The sequence below is a fragment of the Ictalurus punctatus genome, chromosome 9 (assembly GCF_001660625.3).
Source record: "Ictalurus punctatus breed USDA103 chromosome 9, Coco_2.0, whole genome shotgun sequence".
Taxonomy (NCBI): Eukaryota; Metazoa; Chordata; class Actinopteri; order Siluriformes; family Ictaluridae; genus Ictalurus; species Ictalurus punctatus.
In genome coordinates, this window is record NC_030424.2 from 30487188 (window position 1) to 30505969 (window position 18782).

Consider the following 18782-nt stretch of genomic DNA (forward strand, 5'->3'; position numbering starts at 1 on the left):
TTGTGATGTAGTTTAAGAATCTAAGCATCAACAAAATGTAAAAAAAAAAAAAAAAAAAAAAAAAAAAAGATAAAATTATTAAATGTATGCATATAATAGAGGCATTTATTTAAAAAGATTATTATAGATGTTTATTGATTTTATTAATTTTAATCAAAATATTATTTTGTATCACATTCTTTTTTTCAAGTTCACTCTGAGTTTTCTCAGAACTTGGAATTATGGAAAATTGCTGACTGCAGCACTTGTGTATGGGGTTAATGTCATTAGTCAAGCAGAAGAAGTCAAATAGAAAGTAGGAAGTGTGTCTTTTGTCATAACTTGGGTAGAAGAAGTGCAATGTATAATAGGAAGTGCATGAGTGGGTCAGTGTGTATGTGTGTTTAATTATTTTGCATGCTGACAGTTCAGTTCTGCAGAGAAATCTCCTTTATTAAACAGAGCTTTGGTTGTTGATTGTGATTGGTTGAGCCGCATTCGAAGCCATTGTAGACTACCCTTTAAACTCACACCTGTGACCTCATTACATCAGTATTACTGTGCCAAATAAAGTATTTCAAAATGTCAGATTTTGTTGTGAATTTTGATTTACTGCATGGGCTAAGTGTGGATGAATGGTTGAAAGAGATGGACAGGATAGAGGAGGACGAGAAAATAGAAAGGAGGCATGCTGAAATTAATGAGACCTAATTGAAGAGCTGCCTTCTGCATGTTATGCTAATAATACCAATTTGTGAGAAAAAAAAAAAACAACTAAGAGCCCATCCCAAAGGTACCCGGATGGTCTAGTATTTCTGGTAGAGTTTCGAAGTATGGATCCGTGGACACTTTTTTCAGCTAATGTTACCCACAGTATCCTGCATGAAGGAGGAGGAGTTTTGTGATGGTTTGCTTCGCCAAATTGAAGGACACAGTTTAGAAAATGAGTACATACATTTAGTACATGGTATAAGTATTCCAACTGAGAAGCAGGGATGATCAAATATGATACTCACTCTTATCAAATATAATATCTTACTCTTTCAATAAAGGCAATTTAAATCAAACTGAAAGGTGCATTAATGCCACTTACTGGACTGGACTGTAACCAAGTTTATACCGCAGCTCTGTTCTCGATTCTGATTGGCTGACAGACGTTCTGAGGTGTGCAATTATTTTTCAGTAAATGCACAGCTGAAGTAGTTCCAGTCAGGCCTTGACTGCATTACAGTTCCGTATCGTTTCTCCAAGTTAACTGAAATAACAGGGAAGTTAGTGTTAGGAATTGTGATCTTTGGGTTAGAGAAAGCGAAAATATACAAAAAGACGGCGCCCAGGTTTTTTAAGGACAGAAACCTGACAAATGTCTTGAAATAAAACATCTGAACAATGTCATGGTATAATCGGCTGTGGATCAGGTGGTAGAGCAGGTTCTCTGCTAATCGTAGGGTTGTCAGTTCGATTCCCGGCCCACGTGACTCCACATGTCCTTGGGCAAGACACTGAACCCGAAGTTGCTCCCGATAGCAAGTTAGCACCTTGCATGGCAGCTCTACTACCATTGGTGTGTGTGTGTGTGTGTGTGTGAATGGGTGAATGAGAAAAGCGCTTTATAGAACCGCTAAGGTTACAAAAAAGCAGCATATAAGTGCAGACCATTAGCGGAATAATTGACTCTATTAGAAAATAGCACATTACCATATTACGACTTCGGTGTGTGCAATTTTTTCTAATAATTAAACAATTGTCATCAGTTATTCCTTACATAATTCCATACATAATTCCTTTATAATTACCGTGTCTTGCTGCATCTGTGCGCTGATTGGCAACCATTCTGCTAAATGTTGCTGAAGAACTCCATTGTTTTGGGTATGAATGATTATTTGTTATCAATAAATTATTGCATTGTTTGGTTGGTGTGTTTATTTTATGAAACATTGCCAGGTATACATAGTAACTGGTTATATACCCCGTTTATATCCAAATTGGGTTATTTTTAACCCAATGGCTGGGTAAATATAGGAAAGAACACATTTTGGGCTAAACTAAATTTATACTCTTTAATGTACTAATAAGTTGGTGTTTTTTTTTTTTTTTGGGGGGGGGGGGGGGGGGGGGGGGGGATTCGACACAGACAAGAGAAGGATTAAAAACAAGATCAGATGCAGATATCTTATTGAATAATTACTTAATGGTTTTTATTAAGCACACACATTCACAACGTCCCTGCTGTCCTACACTCTCAAAAACACCGGGTTAAAAACATCTCAAAGTGGGGTATTTTTAGCCCAACAGTTGCGTAATTATAGGACAGAACACATTTTGGGTTAAACTAACCCATCAAGTTGGGTTGTTAATTTTAACCCAGCAAATACGTGTTTTTTTGTTTTGTTTTGTTTTGTTTTTTACAAAAACGCTGCATTAATTTTATTTCATAAATGGTTTCATATGTTGAATATGTAAAATATACCACATTATAAACAAATACGTCAACACGGTCTCTCCTTTATTTATACACAAGAAGGGGTTCATAAATATATTGCTAGAACTGCTGAAGTGGTGTTTATATACAGACTTTGAAGTAAATGACTCATAACTAAGTCATATATTTAAGACAAAAACGTCAGATTTTGATCAAAGGTGTTAAGAAACAGAGGGATAGACAGGAAGTAAGTGCAGGAGCACTGTCTTTATTAATAAATCAATTAAACAAACAAGCAAACACGGGAACGCGGCCTATACGGAGTTAGCACGAAAAGCCAGAGTCGAGGCAGGAAACAGGACATGAAAACAAAGACCGCTTAGCATGCTAAACTTAGACGTTACACCGTTAAGACTGATGCGTCTCACACAGGTATCTCAGCTACAAACAATATCGGCCACGTACGCATAGACCCGAGGGGTTTAAATACCCAACATAATTAATCTAAACCAAAGACACCTGGGTTAAATCAAGGACATCCTCAAACAGAAACTAGAACTCGGGCAGAAAGCGAATGAAAACAGAACAAAGTCATGTGACCAGTCCGGAGCCGTGCCACAGTGCCATCTGCTGGCCGTGGCGTAACAAAAGGAGACGTTAAAAACATCCAAAAACCTGAGTTACCAATTTACGAGTTACCAACACTGAATAATCTGAATAAGCTTCATCTATTAAAGCATTATTTAAAGACAAGCAAGGTGGTGTCATTGGTGTTATGATCAGAAAATTATTATATTTATCTGTTAAAATCTGAAGAACTTATATATACACAGTACCTAAAAAAAAGTGACTGTAGAGCAGTAGTTTAAACGTATTGTGCTACACCACCAGATACCACTGGTTATGAGAAGACAGTTCTAGCAATGAAAATCTTATAGCAACACTAGCTGAAATGACAAACACAAGATTCGTTGTTCACACAGAACGTTGATAAAATTTAATAAAGAAAACACTCTATGTCATAGGGAAATCAACAACAACAACAACAACAGAACGGTGTGATGTTACCACCTCATTTATTAAAGAATGTCCTACTTTTTATCTATTTATTGTTAGGTTTAATGTTGTAGAATGGCCACAAATCAAGTTAGTTGATGTTCTCAATTATGTTGTAGCAGCTATAAAAAGTTGTTCCCTCACCAACCTCTCTTTATCTCTCTCTTGAGGTAAACAAGACAAAAATATCTTAAAGAAAAGAAAAAAATTATAATAGCCTGGTTGCATAAGTATGCACACCTCTTAACTAATACTTAATTAAAGCACATATTCTTGTAATACAGCACTCAGTGATTTTGAGTCTAAAGTTGAGTCTACCAAGGTAGCACATCGTCATTTGGCAATTTTATTACACGCTTCATTGCAAAAAATGTTCCAAGCCAAGATCAACTGATAAAACAGGTGGAATCGGGTGTGGCTCCTGCTTGGTTGGAATTAAAACCTGCACCCACACCGGCCCTTTCCGGATAAGATTGGACACGCCTGATCTAGATCTATCAAACTGCAATTTGATCTCCTGTGCACAGAACTCTTTAAAGTCGTTCCACAGGTTTTCAAAAGGATTTACATCTGGGCTTGGCCTGGGCCATTCCAAACCGATGATATTCTCCTTCTGAAGCCATTCCTTTGTTGACTTGGATGACAGACACCAGCTTAATAAAGTTGCGGAATGTGTAAATGACATTAGATACTGGATGCTGGAACTTCTTCTCAGTAACTCTGACAAGACAGAAGTACTTCTACTAGAACCACAGACAGATAGATGTAATCTTTCTGAGTATGTAGTACCACTTGATGGCCTTTCAGTCATATCATATTACGCCCTTACCCTAAAAACTGTTGTGTGATTATAGATGATCACATCAGTCACCTGATCCTGCAAACTTCTGCAACTCTCTTCTCACTGGTCTCTGTTTGTATGCTGTATTCATGTCCTGAGGTTCTCTCACGCACCTCCCCTACATCAGCTGTCTTTGCATTCCAGACCTCAACAGGCTGCACCACATAATTTACCCTGGTTCAGATCCAGACTGTCCTTCTCTAAGTTCTAAAAAGACCAGGATCTTGTGTTTGTGTGAGGTGTGTTCTATGAATAACCTTTTATTAACAAAGTTGTTTGTTAAATTGTAAATTAAACATAGAGATACATATCTGAGTTCAAAAATTACTGTCTCTCTTCATAGAATGAAGAGAATGCTTTATTGAATGCTTAATTGACTTATAAGCATTTTTGTGACCAGGTGTGGCCTGTGTCCTCGTTGTTTCATGACCAATTAAGGAGATTAAAGGTCTGGAGTTGATTCCAAGTGTTGAATTTGCATTTGGTAGCTGTTCATGGGAACTCTCAAAATGCGGTCCAAAGAGGTGCCAGTGCAAGTGAATGAGGTCATCATTAGGCTGAAAAAACAAACACAGGAACAGAAACAGTATGAGTGGCCAAAGCAACAATTTGGCACATTTTTAAAGGAATGCACTGGTGATATCAGCAACACCAAAAGGTCTGGAAGACCACAGAAGACAACTAAAGTAGATTATCAGAGAATTCTTGCCTTATTGAAGTAAAACCCCTTCACAACATCTAGTCAAGTCAAGAACACTCTGGTGGAGGTAGACATACCATAGTCAAAGTCTACAAACAAGAGTAGCCTTCGTAAATTTAAATACAGACGGTTCACCTCAAGATGCAAACCACTGGTAACACTCAAGTAGAGAAAGGCCAGATTAGACTAAAAACCCTCAAAAAAAAACCTGACCAGATCTAATGCAAGATGAACTTGTACTAGTGTGATGGGAAGAGAAGAGTATGGAGAAGGAAAGGAAGGGCTCATGATCCAAATCATACATCATCATCTGTCAAACCTGGTGGAGGGGTGTTATGGCGTGGGGATGTTCACAGGTGCCATATATTTTTCAGCCCCAATTATCCCAATAATTATCCCAATTATGCACACTGCACATGGAGCCTGCTGGCCGGAGAACTGCAGGTGGTTTCGTTAAACTTCACGTTCATCGAGTAAGAAATCACCTTCCTGTTTCTAACCTTCTGATAAATCATACCTGACTTTTTTTTTTTTTTTTGTTACATCTTTATTATTTAAGAATATTTGTTTGTGGTTAGTCTTTAAGGCTAGTATCATTACACTTTCTTCAGTTTGGAGCCATGCTGTGACTTTATCCACGTGTACAACGGTCCGACTGCTCAGCATTCACTTTTGGGTTCTGTGACTGGAAATCAGAGAGCTACCTTCAACTCCAGCAGCAGATACATGACCGTCGTTTTCTCCAGTGACGTCAGCGTGACTCCACAAGGTTTTCGAGCAGAATGGGCTTTCATAGGTAAGTGTTATTTAATCTCATTTCAACTCCATTCATTTTGTTTATGGACAGTTCAGTGAAAAAATGTGATAAAAATAAATGTGATCAAAATCAATCAATAAATAAATAAATAATATGCATTTACCAATGGCCGTGGTAGAAAACACTACCGAACATGCTGTTAAAAGGAAAATAATCAACAATCAAAACAGCCAAAAATGACGAAAAATAGAGCTCTCCCATTGTCAAGTTACAGAGGCCAAGACGGATGCAGGTGCAGAATTTTATTGTGAACAGCGCAAAAATAACGGCTAACATGGCGAGTCAACACAAAGCGACAACATTTTTGATTTGGATGTATGCTTTGGGTCATTGTCCTGCTGAAAGGTGAAATTTCTTTTCATCTTCAGCTTACTAGCAGACACCTGAAGGTTTTGCATCTATCTAAAATCGGCCGGTATTTGTAGCTATTCATGATTCCCTCCACCTTGATAAATGCCCTGCTTCTGGCTGATGAAAAACAGCCGTAATGCATGATGCTGCCACCACCGTGCTTCACCGTAGCTTCGGTGCTCTTTTGGTGATGTGCCTTTTGTTTGCACCAAATATACCTTTTGGAATTGGTCTCATCAGGCCATACATACATTTTTGCCACATGGTTTGGGGGATTTAGTTGAGCTTGGATGTTTTGTGAGAAAGCGCTTCCGTCTAGGCACCATATCCCACAGCCCAGACATGTGAAGAATGAGAGATTGTTGTCATGTGCAGAGTGTAATCAGTACTTGTCAGATATTCCTGCAGCTCCTTTAATGTTGCAGTTGGTGTTTTGGCAGCCTCCCTGGTAAGCTTTTGTCTTGTCCTTTTATAAATGTTGGAGGGACGTGCTGGGGTGATGTCACTGTAGTGTTCCATTTTCACCACATGCTGATGATGGCCTTTACGGTGTTCCATGGTATATTTAATGTTTTAGAAATTCTTTTATAACCCCTCTCCTGATCGACACTGTGTATGTTTTGTGAGCTTTTCGTGGACCATGGCTTCAGTAGTGGGTTGTGAAGAAAATCCCTAAAATGTTTCTGATTGTTTTTCATTCAGGTTTTTATACATCATAATTTCACATTGAGGGTGAAAAAAGTTCTAACATGATTTATCCTGGTTTCATTTGCTTTTCATCATAAAAACTGCCATTGTAACAGGGGTGTGTAGACTTTTAATAGCCATTGTACTTCAGAATCTACTTTATGAAAACAAATATATTTTTTCAAAATGATGTTGTGTAAGGCGTTCTATCTAAATACATACGACAGCACATAAAGTTAACATTTTTAAATGACTTAATAACAAAAAACTAACTCCTACAGCCTGTGTGTGTGTGTGTGTGTGTGTGTGTGTGTGTGTGTGTGTGTGTGTGTGTGTGTGTGTGTGTAGTCTGGACCGCTGCTTCAACTGTGATTATGTGAATGTATATGATGTTCTGTATGACGTACTGAATCAGCAATCATGTTAATGTTAAAGGAATGAATTCATTTTGAGTTGATATATTATTAAATGTCAGATTTGTTTAGTTTAATTTATTTCATTTGATTTGACTTTTTTTTTTTTTTTAGATTACATTAGCTGCAGGGATCGTTGTGGTTATAACGGTACGCTCTGTTCCTGCACCAGCTCCTGTCAGTCCTATGGAAACTGCTGCAATGATTATTACGGTGAGAACTATTTTTTAAAAATCTAGTTAACGTATGATATATGTAATTTTTTAGTCCTAAATTAACATTACTATTTATTATGAAATGTTTCAATCGGTAAATTAAAAAAAAAAAAAAGATTTTATTTTAACTTTTGTATTCATTTTTTTCCCTCTGCGTTCTTTCCCTTGTTGATAGGATGCAGAGTTATAAACAGATGGAAAGAGCTAGTGACAGTGTGAAATCAGTGGTAGTGTTTACAAAAATGCAGACTCACAGACATGTGATGTTTAATACAAACAGTGTGAACTTTTTGCCATTTTTCATATAGATTATTGTTTCCCCACCAACACCACCACCACCACCACCACCAACACCACCACAACAACAACAACACCAGGTAAAAATGTAGTTCTCAGTAAAACTGCTCTGTCTCCTCCATTATTTCTCTTTATTTGGATCTAGAAATCGTTTCTGTTTCTCCATTCTAGACCTTCTTCCATTCTTTAGTTTCCTATTTACTTAAACATCTCTAACTGAATATTTTCTCACTCTGTTTAAGAATTCACGACGACAGAAAGCTCACTGACAGCAGGTAATGTTCCAGTATCGAATACTGACGTACTGAATCAGCAATCATATTAATATTAAAGAAATGAATTGATTTTGAGTTGATCTGTTATTAAATGTCAGATTTGTTTAGTTTATTTCATTTGATTTGACTTTGGAGTTTGCATGATCTCCCCTCACATTTTTGTAAATATTTGATTATATCTTTTCATGTGGCAACACTGAAGAAATGACACTTTGCTACAATGTAAAGTAGTGAATGTACAGCTTGTGTAACAGTGTAAATTTGCCGTCCCCTCAAAATAACTCACCACACAGCCATTAATGTCTAAACCGCTGGCAACAAAAGTGAGGATACCCCTAAGTCAAAAACAGGATATGAGGGTGTATCTCAACAATGCATCAATGTATCATGAAACTTGATAAGTATCTTCAGTACTATGCCAGCAATGTAATCAAGACGTTTTATGTTTGTGCCACCTTGTGATCAAGAACTGTAAAAACTTAATTTTTTTTCCATTATATCATTTGAAAAATTTGTGCAAAATTCATAGGTAATTTTCCTATAATTCACTGGAGTATGCTGATGTGAATGCACACCAAGGTCTGAAATGTAATTTCAATTTTTAATTTGATTTTGAAAAAAAGAAAGTTTTTTGCCACTCCTCTTACAAACTTTGTCCAATCATCACCAAATCTGGCACATCATCTACAGAGTAAGCCTCACAAAACTTATTTAAAAACTTATAAAATGTTGAATATTCCAAATGGTTTGCCCATAATGTGCCAACAAATCTGATAACAAAGCAGCCAAACAGGAAGTGAGGCTGCATCTCAGCAATGACTTTGCTCAGTGACACAAAGTTTGGTACACATCTTAAGGGCCATGACCTGAGGCTAAGCAACAAACTTTATTAAACAAATTTTCACCTACTGGTCAAAAGTAACATTCACATGCTAAAAAATGCTCACGTCTAAGTGCCATTTTCGCAACTCCTTCTCCAAATTATGTCCAATGTTCACCAAATTTGACTCACATCATCTTGAGAGTTGTCTGAATAAAAGTTATCAAAGGAACTTTGATATTCAAAACCATTCTCCCATAGCACTCTTGCAAATTTGTGAAAATACAAATCATACTTGAATCCCTTTGCCTGTGATTCCTTAACCAATAATTGTAGCATGTCTGTAAATATGAGGCTCACTGAGTCTGGGTGCTTGGCCCCCGAAAATGCTGCTTGCAGCTTTATTATTATTATTATTATTATTATTATTATTATTATTATTATTATTATTATTATTATTGTTTTTTTTATTGCTAATGAATTTGGGATTTCACTACAAGACATGGCCTGGACTAGTGGGACTCAGCATGGCTATGTAGTGAACACTATAAAGGTTGGTAATGAAATACAAAGAACACAATAACTAGATGCATGTTTAGAGTTTTATGTCAAACGTTGAATGTCCTGCAGCCCGTGTGGATTGCTCCTCTGACTCGATGAACATTGCCATCCGTAAATCCTACCTGGACTCACTGGGCTTCAGCTGGTACGACCTTTATCTTGATGACCATCGCTGCAGAGCTTCAACTGACAACTACTATGTCACCTTCAACTTCCGTCTCCATAGCTGCAGCACCGGGAGAACGGTAACACTACACTTTATACAATATTACATAACATCCAGTGATCCAGTGAAATCCCACAATGCACTGCAGTAGGGTAATGTCATGAACCGCACAATGTACACTCTCGGGTACTGAATTACCCACAATGCAATATCTGGCCAAAAGTTTGTGGATGGTCAGGTGTCCAGAAACATTTGGCCAAATTGTGTACCATCAGTCAAAAAACCCTATTGGAGAGGTTAGTATAGTAAGACAAAAAAAAAAAAAACACAAGACAAGTATTGGTTGTTGTTTTTTTATTTATTGTTATTTTTAAATAACAAAGTACTGGATGGTGGGTGGGAATTGGAGACCAAATTAACGAGAAAATGAGAAAATAACATTGCAACTCTGGAGGATAAATGTGTTGTCGGTCAAACTTTAGCTAATGGTGCTTAATTTTATATGCACTTATATGTACGTATTTATGTGCACTTCCCCATAGACTGAGAACGGACGTATTATCTACACCAATAATGTGCGAGCAGCTCAGTCAACGTCGGGTGAGATCACCCGAAATGATACAGCTTTCCCGTTGGTTGTGAGATGTGTGATGGAGCGTAATTCTTCAGTCGGGATTCTTTATGAGGCCAAAGAGATTACAAATGCAGCTATCACTGGAACGGGTCGGTTCAACACCACCATGGCCTTTTACCCATCCAGCAGCTTTTACTACCCCATCACCGATTCCCCGTACCGAGTGAACCTCAATCAGCAACTGTACGTGCAGGTGCAGCTAACTCCAGCCGAACCAAACCTCCACCTGTTCATGGACTCCTGTGTGGCCTCGCCAAACCACGACTACAGCAGCCGCACCTATGACCTTATACGCAATGGGTACAACACACAGACACACACTCACGGACAACTATAACAAGTACACTGACACAAGCAACATTGGTACACATATTCTTGTCCCTGTAAACCAATAGCAATACCTCAATGGATCCACTTTTTAAAGGCAACACAAACAATAGTGTGTAGTTGATTGTCAGGGTTTCAAGATGTGTTACACTTGGCCCAACTATTACCCCCTACCAAGCAGGATGTTAGTGATAAGCTAACATTGTGTCAGGCATAGTGAGTTGTATACAGGAATGGTTTCATTGAAGGTTGAGATAAAGTCAACAAATAGCATCTAACACTAGGATCCTCAGGCTTAAGGAGTTGGAGGAGGTTATGTAACCCCATTATAATGTAACTGAGGTAATAAAGTAATGTAGCTGCATTATAAACTGACCTGTTAGTCCTATATGTGAACTGCAGTTATTCCAGTAAGATGAGTGCCCCACCTGCTATCTCCTACGAGTCAGGAAGTTAGTGATCCCTAGATCCAACTAGGCAGGCATAGTATGTTGGGAAAATGTAGTGGAAGAGATCAGTAATGATTGTAGTTAAGGTTGAGCTGAAGTCTACTGATAGTTCCCAAGTGTAGGCTCCACAGGTGCCTTGAAATTAGAATCAGTATGTCTTATTAGTGATGGTTTTCTATGCTGATACTGGGTTACACGTTAAGTCTTTCAGCTCTTCAGAGAAGTTTCTTTTCACTGCTCAAATACCCCTAGATTGTGTGTCTATGGTCGGGGCACTCACAATAGCAGATCACAACTGTAAACATCAGTGAAACAGTTCAAACACCATCATAGACTTTTACCCCTCCAGCAGGTTTTCCTACACCAGCCCTGATTTCCTCTCCTGAGTAAACCTCAATCAGGAACTGTTTACCCTTCAGCTTCTCTGAGAGGTGTTTTTGTTACCCACAATAGATCCTATTCCTTGTTGTACAGGTAGTTGTTCTCTCTTTGGTAGACATCTGTAACCTATAAAGCTGCCTAGGAATGTAAATGAAGTTGTATAAGGTGTCATAATATCCATGAACTCTTTAAGACCAGTGCTTGCTATGTGCTGTCTCTATTTAGACAGTTCATGTAACAATGATGTATTTATTTTTGTCTTTATCATTTCAGCTGTCGGAGAGACAACACGGTAAACATATACAGAAATGGAAATCGTTACTTCGCTCAGTTCAGCTTCAGCGCATTCAAGTTCCTGCGCACACACAACCAGGTGTTCCTCAAGTGTGATGTCATTATCTGCCCTGACAACGACTACAACTCACGATGTCGCCAAGGATGCCTCAATCGCGGGAAACGAAGCACTAGCTCTGATCACCACACTGAGGTTCTTACCCTTGGGCCAATCACACTCTAAGGTCAGAGGACAACTTGTGAATTTTGAGTAGGGACTTTGAAAGACTCTTATTATGCAAAAAGTGTAGAAGACAATCCCGTAATTCTGTTTACTACACAATATAGTGGACAGACATTTTAAGGATGCGATGTATCATAAAATGTGATAAACAGAAAAGCAGGCTTATTGTGTATTCAATATTTTTTAAATTTATTTATTTATTTACAGGTCCAGAGGAGGCTGAGGCCAAGACGGAGGACAAGGAGTGAACTCACACTGACTGATTAATTAATCACTTAAATATAGTTAACACTGAATAAATTTGCTAATAGATTGTTGAGCAATCTCTCTTTCTTAAATACTCACCTGTTGATTTTTGGGGGGAGATTTAAACTGTGTTTTTGACCCAAATTTAGAACCGTCTAATCCCCGTAATCTGAATCAATCTGCTATGTCTAAAACATTTTCTGATTTTATGTGTGAGAACGGTTTTTTGATCCGTGAAGATTCCGTAACCCCTCTCTAAAAAAGTTTTCTTTCTTCTCCCAGGTGCATCGTTCCTATTCGAGGATTGATTATTTTTTATAAACTTATCCCATCGCCTTGGAGATTTAATTCTCTTCTTTTGGCAGACACAGACACTTCCTACTTAAATTTTTGTGCCTGTGGTTGGGTTTTAAAATATCTATATAACCAGCGATAGTTATTGGATAGCCATGATGAGCCGGTGGGAGGGGTTTTTCCGGTGATTGTACTTTTTAATTTTGTTTTCCTTTGTTTGCATAAAAAGAAAAAAAACTGTGAAATAATTTATTACAATGCTGATCTAAAATATAATAATTACAAGACAGCATAGGATGAGGTAAAACTAGAACTAGCTAAAATACAGTAGTGGCAATTGTGAAAGTAGACAAAACATGTCAATGCTTTGAAGGATGTGAATTGGAACAGAATAATGTTATTCAATTGCGAATCTGTTTTTAGAGGATTTAAACCTAACATGGTGAACAAATTATATTATACGATTCAGGCAATTTGACTGGGGTTATCTCATATAGTGTGGCAAGTAATAATCTGGAAAGACCTTTGAAATATCACAGTCTAAAACTGGATTTAAAGAGAAGCAAATCAGTAAATGAATCACATGTAAATGAATCACATGAAAATGAATCACATGTAAATGAATAAATAAATATGGGAAGAAAAAAAAAACACTGAATAATTTCACTAACCTTCCTCTATTAAAGCATTATCTAAAGGCAAGCTGGTGTGGTGTCATTGGTGTTATGATAAGAAAATAATTATATCTGTTAAAATCTGAAGAACTTGTGTGTATATATATTGTGAGGAATTAGCCCGGGGAAGGGCAGCGTACAGACCCACAGGAGACAGAAGGATGTTTGCAAGCGGTGGTTTATTGTGGCTAGGGTGAGGTGAATGGGTTATAAGTGGATGAGTGCGGGGTTTTGTGGAGGCGTGACGGCCGGCGGAGTCTACTCGTGGCGGAGGCGGGATTCCCGAGGCGGGGCGGGGGTTTTCCCGGGCCGGCGTCCTCCGTGTGTGCGACTCTCACTATCCAGCGGTCTCGTCCGCGCTTGTGCCTCCTGGAGAGAGGGAGAGAGAGAGAGAGAGAGAGAGAGAGAGATTAGCGTGGGGCGTGAGGTTACCGTCGTGATCGGAGATTGCGAATCGCTGCAAACACGCACGGAGTCCGTCTTGACGCTACGATATTCTCTTCCGCTTCCCGGCCGGAAGCGCGCCCTTTTATCCTCCTCCGCCGTCGCCTGAGTGGTGGGACTTCCCCGTTGGATCCGCCAATCGCTGGCCGGAGTCGCGTCAGTCCCGCCCTGCCGCGGCGGTCCTTCCGGCTGGCGGAATGTTCGGCAGGAAGCTGCCCACGTCGTGCCGGTGCGGCAGTTGGAGAAGGAGCGTTTTCCCTCTTGTGTGCGCCGGATCTCTGCCCGTCGCGACAGTACCCCCCCCTCAGCTCCGAGCCTACTGCCGCGCGGTGGTGGGCCCAGAGGGCGTCTCGTCGTGAGAGCCCATCCGCGTTACCATGCTGGGCCCCGCCCGGTGCTTAACCTGAAAGGAGAAGTCTTGTAAGGCGAGGAACCAGCGGGTTACCCGGGCATTGGTGTCCTTCGCCTTGGCCATCCACTGCAGGGGGGCGTGGTCTGTTATGAGGACGAAGTGCCTGCCCGCCAGATAGTATCTCAGCTCCTCGATGGCCCATTTTATTGCTAGTGCCTCCCGCTCGACCGCCGCATACTTCCTCTCGGCCGGGGACAGCTTCCGGCTGATGTAGAGGACTGGGTGTTCTTCCCCGTCGAAGGTCTGGGAGAGGACGGCGCCCAGCCCGGTCTCGGAAGCATCAGTATGTACAGTGTCAAAGTATGTACGGGATGTATCAGTATGTACGGGAGGTCAAAGTCCGGGTTGCGGAGTATCGGCGCGCTGGTGAGGGCCTCTTTTAGGGCCTGGAAGGCCCTTTCTGCATCGGCTGTCCACCTCACCTGGTCTGGCTAGCCCTTCTTTGTAAGGTCTGAGAGGGGAGAGGCTACAGCAGAAAAGTTACGCACGAACCTGCGGTAGTAGCCCGCCAATCCCAAGAAGGCACGTACCTGTTTTTTCGATGTCGGACATGGGTAGTCCTTCACAGCCTCGATCTTTTTTTGTTGGGGCTTCAGCATTCCCCGTCCGATGCGGTATCCCAGGTACTGGGCTTCCGTCAGCCCTAGGTGGCATTTCTTTGGGTTCGCCGTCAGGCCGGCCTCCCGGAGGGCTTTCAGGACCTCCCTGAGGTGGAACAGGTGGTCAGCCCAGGTGGAGGAGTGTATGACCACGTCGTCCAGGTAGGCCGCGGCAAACTGTTGGTGGGGTCGCAGGAGGATGTCCATTAGCCGCTGGAACGTGGCGGGCGCCCCGTGCAGCCCAAAGGGGAGAACCCGGTACTGTCAGTGGCCGGTGGCCGTGCTAAAGGCTGTCTTGGGCCTTGCCTCCGGTGCAAGCGCCACTTGCCAATAGCCTTTGGTGAGGTCCAGGGTCGATATGAATCGGGCTCTCCCCAGCCTCTCGATCAGGTCGTCCACTCTGGGGAGGGGGTAGCTGTCAAACTCCGACACCTGGTTCAGCCTCCGGAAGTCATTGCATAGCCTCATGCTTCCATCCGGCTTCGGCACGACGACGATGGGGCTGGACCAGGGGCTGCTGGACTCCTCGATGATGTGGTCCCGCAGCATGCGACTGACTTCCTCCTCGATGGCCTGGCGCCGGGCCTCGGGGACACGGTATGGCCTTTGTCTCACCACTACACCGGGAGGAGTCTTGATTTCATGCTGGACCAGCTGAGTCATTCCCGGGGAAGCCGAAAACACATCTGCAAACTGGTCAATCAGCTCGGTAAGCTCCTGTCTTTGGGCGGGGGTGAGGTCCTCCCCGAAGCCGACCAAGGTACCCTTGCCCCGGTCCGAGTCCTGAGCTGCGAACGCCGACACCACCGGGGTTGGTTCCACCCACTTTTTCAGCAGGTTTACATGATATAGCTTCTCGTCCTTCGGCTTACCGGGCTGCTGTAGGCGGTAGTTGACTGGGCCCCGGCGCTCGAGGACAGTGTATGGACCTTGCCACCGGGCGAGGAACTTGCAGGCGCTGCTGGGCACTAACAGGAGGACCCGGTCCCCCGGCTGGAATTCCCGGGGCTGTGCGGGGCGGTTGTATACCTTCTTCTGCTCCTCCTGCGCCGCCAGCATGTGCTCCCGGACGATGGGGCCCACCCTGTCAATCCTTGCTTGCATGTCCTGCACGTACTCGACGACGGAGCGGAAGGGGGATGGTTGCTCCTCCCAGGCTTCGCGGGCTACATCCAACAATCCCCGCGGCCGCCGCCCGAACAGGAGCTCGAAGGGCGTGAAGCCCGTGGACGCCTGGGGGCACTCCCGAACGGCGAAGAGTACGTAGGGGAGGAGGAGGTCCCAGTTCCTCCCCTCCTCGTCCACCACCCGGCGCAGCATCCGCTTGAGGGTCTGATTGAACCTCTCAACAAGCCCGTCGGTTTGGGGGTGGTAGACGGACGTCCGGAGGTGCTTCACCTGTAACATACGACACAAATCCGCCATTACCTTCGAGACAAAAGGCGTACCTTGGTTGGTCAACACGTCCTTGGGGATCCCCACTCGACTGAAGAGGAGTACCAGCTCCCTGGCGATGTTTTGCGAGGTGGCCTTGCGGAGCGGCACCGCCTCAGGGTACCGAGTGGTGTAGTCGACCAGGACCAGGATGTATTCATGGCCCCGGGCAGACTTGGGTAGGGGCCCCACGAGATCCATGCCCACTCGCTCAAACGGGACGCCGATGATGGGCAGGGGTATCAGGGGCGCCGGCGGGGGCCTCCGCGGGGCCGTGCGTTGGCACTGCGGGCACTGTTGGCAAAAGGCCCGGACCTCTGCGTCCATCCCGGGCCACATGAAGCGGTCCCGCAGTTTCTCCAGGGTATTTCGGGCCCCCAGGTGGCCGCCGAGGGGATGGGTGTGGGCTAGGTGTAATAAGATGGCTGTCTTGGCTCGGGGCACCACCAGTAGGTCCACCTGCTCCCCGCGGCGGCAGGCCCGTTGGTACAGGAGCCCCCCTCGGACGAGGAAGTACGATGTGGGGAGCCTCAGGTCTGGGCTCTGGTCGACCCCCTCTATCACCCGTACCTGGGCCCAGCGGTGCTTCAGCCGGTCGTCCTCCTTCTGCTCCCGGCCGAACTTCCCCTCCCGGTTTACCTGGGGAAAGACAGACGACAGAGGGTTAGTAGTTTGGGGGGTCTTACCTTCTGAGGTGGCCTCTCCGTCGTCCTGGGCCAGGTAGGCCGGCCAGGTTGGGATCCCCTTCCCCCGCCGCCGTGGTCTCCGGGGCACGGCTCTCGGTACCACCCGGAATCCTGGCCAGTCTCGTCCCAGGAGGAGGGGCACGGGGAGTTCGGGGATGATTCCGACCTGGATGGGCCAGGTGCCGGCTTCGCTCCGGATCTGGACCTCAGCTGAGGGGACCTCCCGGGTGTCCCCATGGACGCATGTCACGGTAAGCGTCCCGCTTGGGCGGCGCCCCTCAGGCAGGATGGAGGGTTGGGCAAGGGTCACCGTGCTCCCGGTGTCCAGTAGGGCGGTTACCGGTCTCCCTTCGACCCACACCGTCACGGAGGGCGCCTCCGGCGGTTGCTGCTGATGGAGGGCGCAGCCTGCCAGCCATGGTTTTGTAAGCAGCCGGGCGGCTTCCCTCTCCGGCTCTGTAGGCATGGGCTCGTCTCGGGGGTGTTCACAAGTGGGCGCCCTCTGGGGGTTCCTCCAGATGCGGGGCCGGGTCTGGCGGTCGGACCGGGGGCCCTGGGCACCGAGGGGCCGATCGAGGTGCTGCTGCTCCCCGGAGTCGAGCTCCAGGGTGGCCAAGGTTCGCTCCAGGGCAGTCAGGAGTTCCTGGGGCGTAGTTGGGGCGTGGGCCCCCACGGCCTGTCTCTCTGCCCGGGGTAGCGCTCTCAGGAAACGGTCGACCGCCACCTTCTCCGCCACCTCCGAGGCGGTATGCCGATCCGGTCGGAGCCATTGTTTGGTGATCCGGATGAGGGCGTTCATCTGGCAACATGGTCGGGCATCTGATCGATAAACCCAACGATGGAATTCAGTAGCTGACTGGCCAGGGGTTCGGCCACACCACGCCAGGACTCCCTCCTTCATCGCCAGGTAGTCCGTGGCCTCCTCTGGCTCGAGGGCATAGTAGGCTGTTCAGGCCTCTCCCGTGAGCAGGGGACCAAGGGCACGGGGCCAGTCGTCACAGTCCCACCCCTCCCGGCGGGCGATACTCTTGAAGGTCTCGAAGTACGCCTCGAGGTCCTCTTCGGGGCCAAGGGGGGGTAGTAGGCGGCGGATCTCGCTGGTTGCGTCGGGGAGAGGCATGGAGGCGGCGGGGGTCTCAGTCCTCATGGCGATCAGTGTCTGTGTGGCGACCTGAAGGCTCTCGGCGAGCTGCTGTGTCACGGCGTGCTGCTGGAGGCTGGTCTCCAGCAGGTGTTGCAGGGTATGGTCCATTTTGTGGGGTTCCTTTTTTTTTTTTTTTTTTTTTAATTTTTTTTTTTTTTTTCCTCTCTCTCTCGCGGGTTTATTTATAATTTTTTTTTTTTTTTTTTTTTTTTTTTTTGTGTGGTAGGCGGGTCTGTACTTTGCCCGCATCCTCCACCAGTTGTGAGGAATTAGCCCGGGGAAGGGCGGCGTACAGACCCACAGGAGACAGAAGGATGTTTGCAAGCGGTGGTTTATTGTGGCTAGGGTGAGGTGAATGGGTTATAAGTGGATGAGTGCGGGGTTTTGTGGAGGCGTGACGGCCGGCGGAGTCTACTCGTGGCGGAGGCGGGATTCCCGAGGCAGGGCGGGGGTTTTCCCGGGCCGGCGTCCTCCGTGTGTGCGACTCTCACTATCCGGCGGTCTCGTCCGCGCTTGTGCCTCCTGGAGAGAGGGAGAGAGAGAGAGAGAGAGAGAGAGATTAGCGTGGGGCGTGAGGTTACCGTCGTGATCGGAGATTGCGAATCGCTGCAAACACGCACAGAGTCCGTCTTGACGCTACGATATTCTCTTCCGCTTCCCGGCCGGAAGCGCGCCCTTTTATCCTCCTCCGCCGTCGCCTGAGTGGTGGGACTTCCCCGTTGGATCCGCCAATCGCTGGCCGGAGTCGCGTCAGTCCCGCCCTGCCGCGGCGGTCCTTCCGGCTGGCGGAATGTTCGGCAGGAAGCTGCCCACGTCGTGCCGGTGCGGCAGTTGGAGAAGGAGCGTTTTCCCTCTTGTGTGCGCCCGATCTCTGCCCGTCGCGACAATATATATATATATATATATATATATATATATATATATATATATATATATATATA

General features: G+C 44.8%; 1 protein-coding gene across 1 annotated transcript; it reads left to right on the forward strand.

Moving 5' to 3' along the window:
* The first annotated feature begins 9434 nt into the window (after positions 1–9434).
* LOC128633560 (CUB and zona pellucida-like domain-containing protein 1) lies at positions 9435–13040 on the forward strand. Its single transcript, XM_053682539.1, has 4 exons — positions 9435–9679; positions 10143–10534; positions 11665–11909; positions 12116–13040. The coding sequence occupies exons 1-3, from the start codon at positions 9479–9481 to the stop codon at positions 11906–11908; spliced, it is 837 nt and encodes a 278-aa protein (XP_053538514.1). The 5' UTR covers positions 9435–9478; the 3' UTR covers position 11909; positions 12116–13040.
* Positions 13041–18782: the final 5742 nt, after the last annotated feature.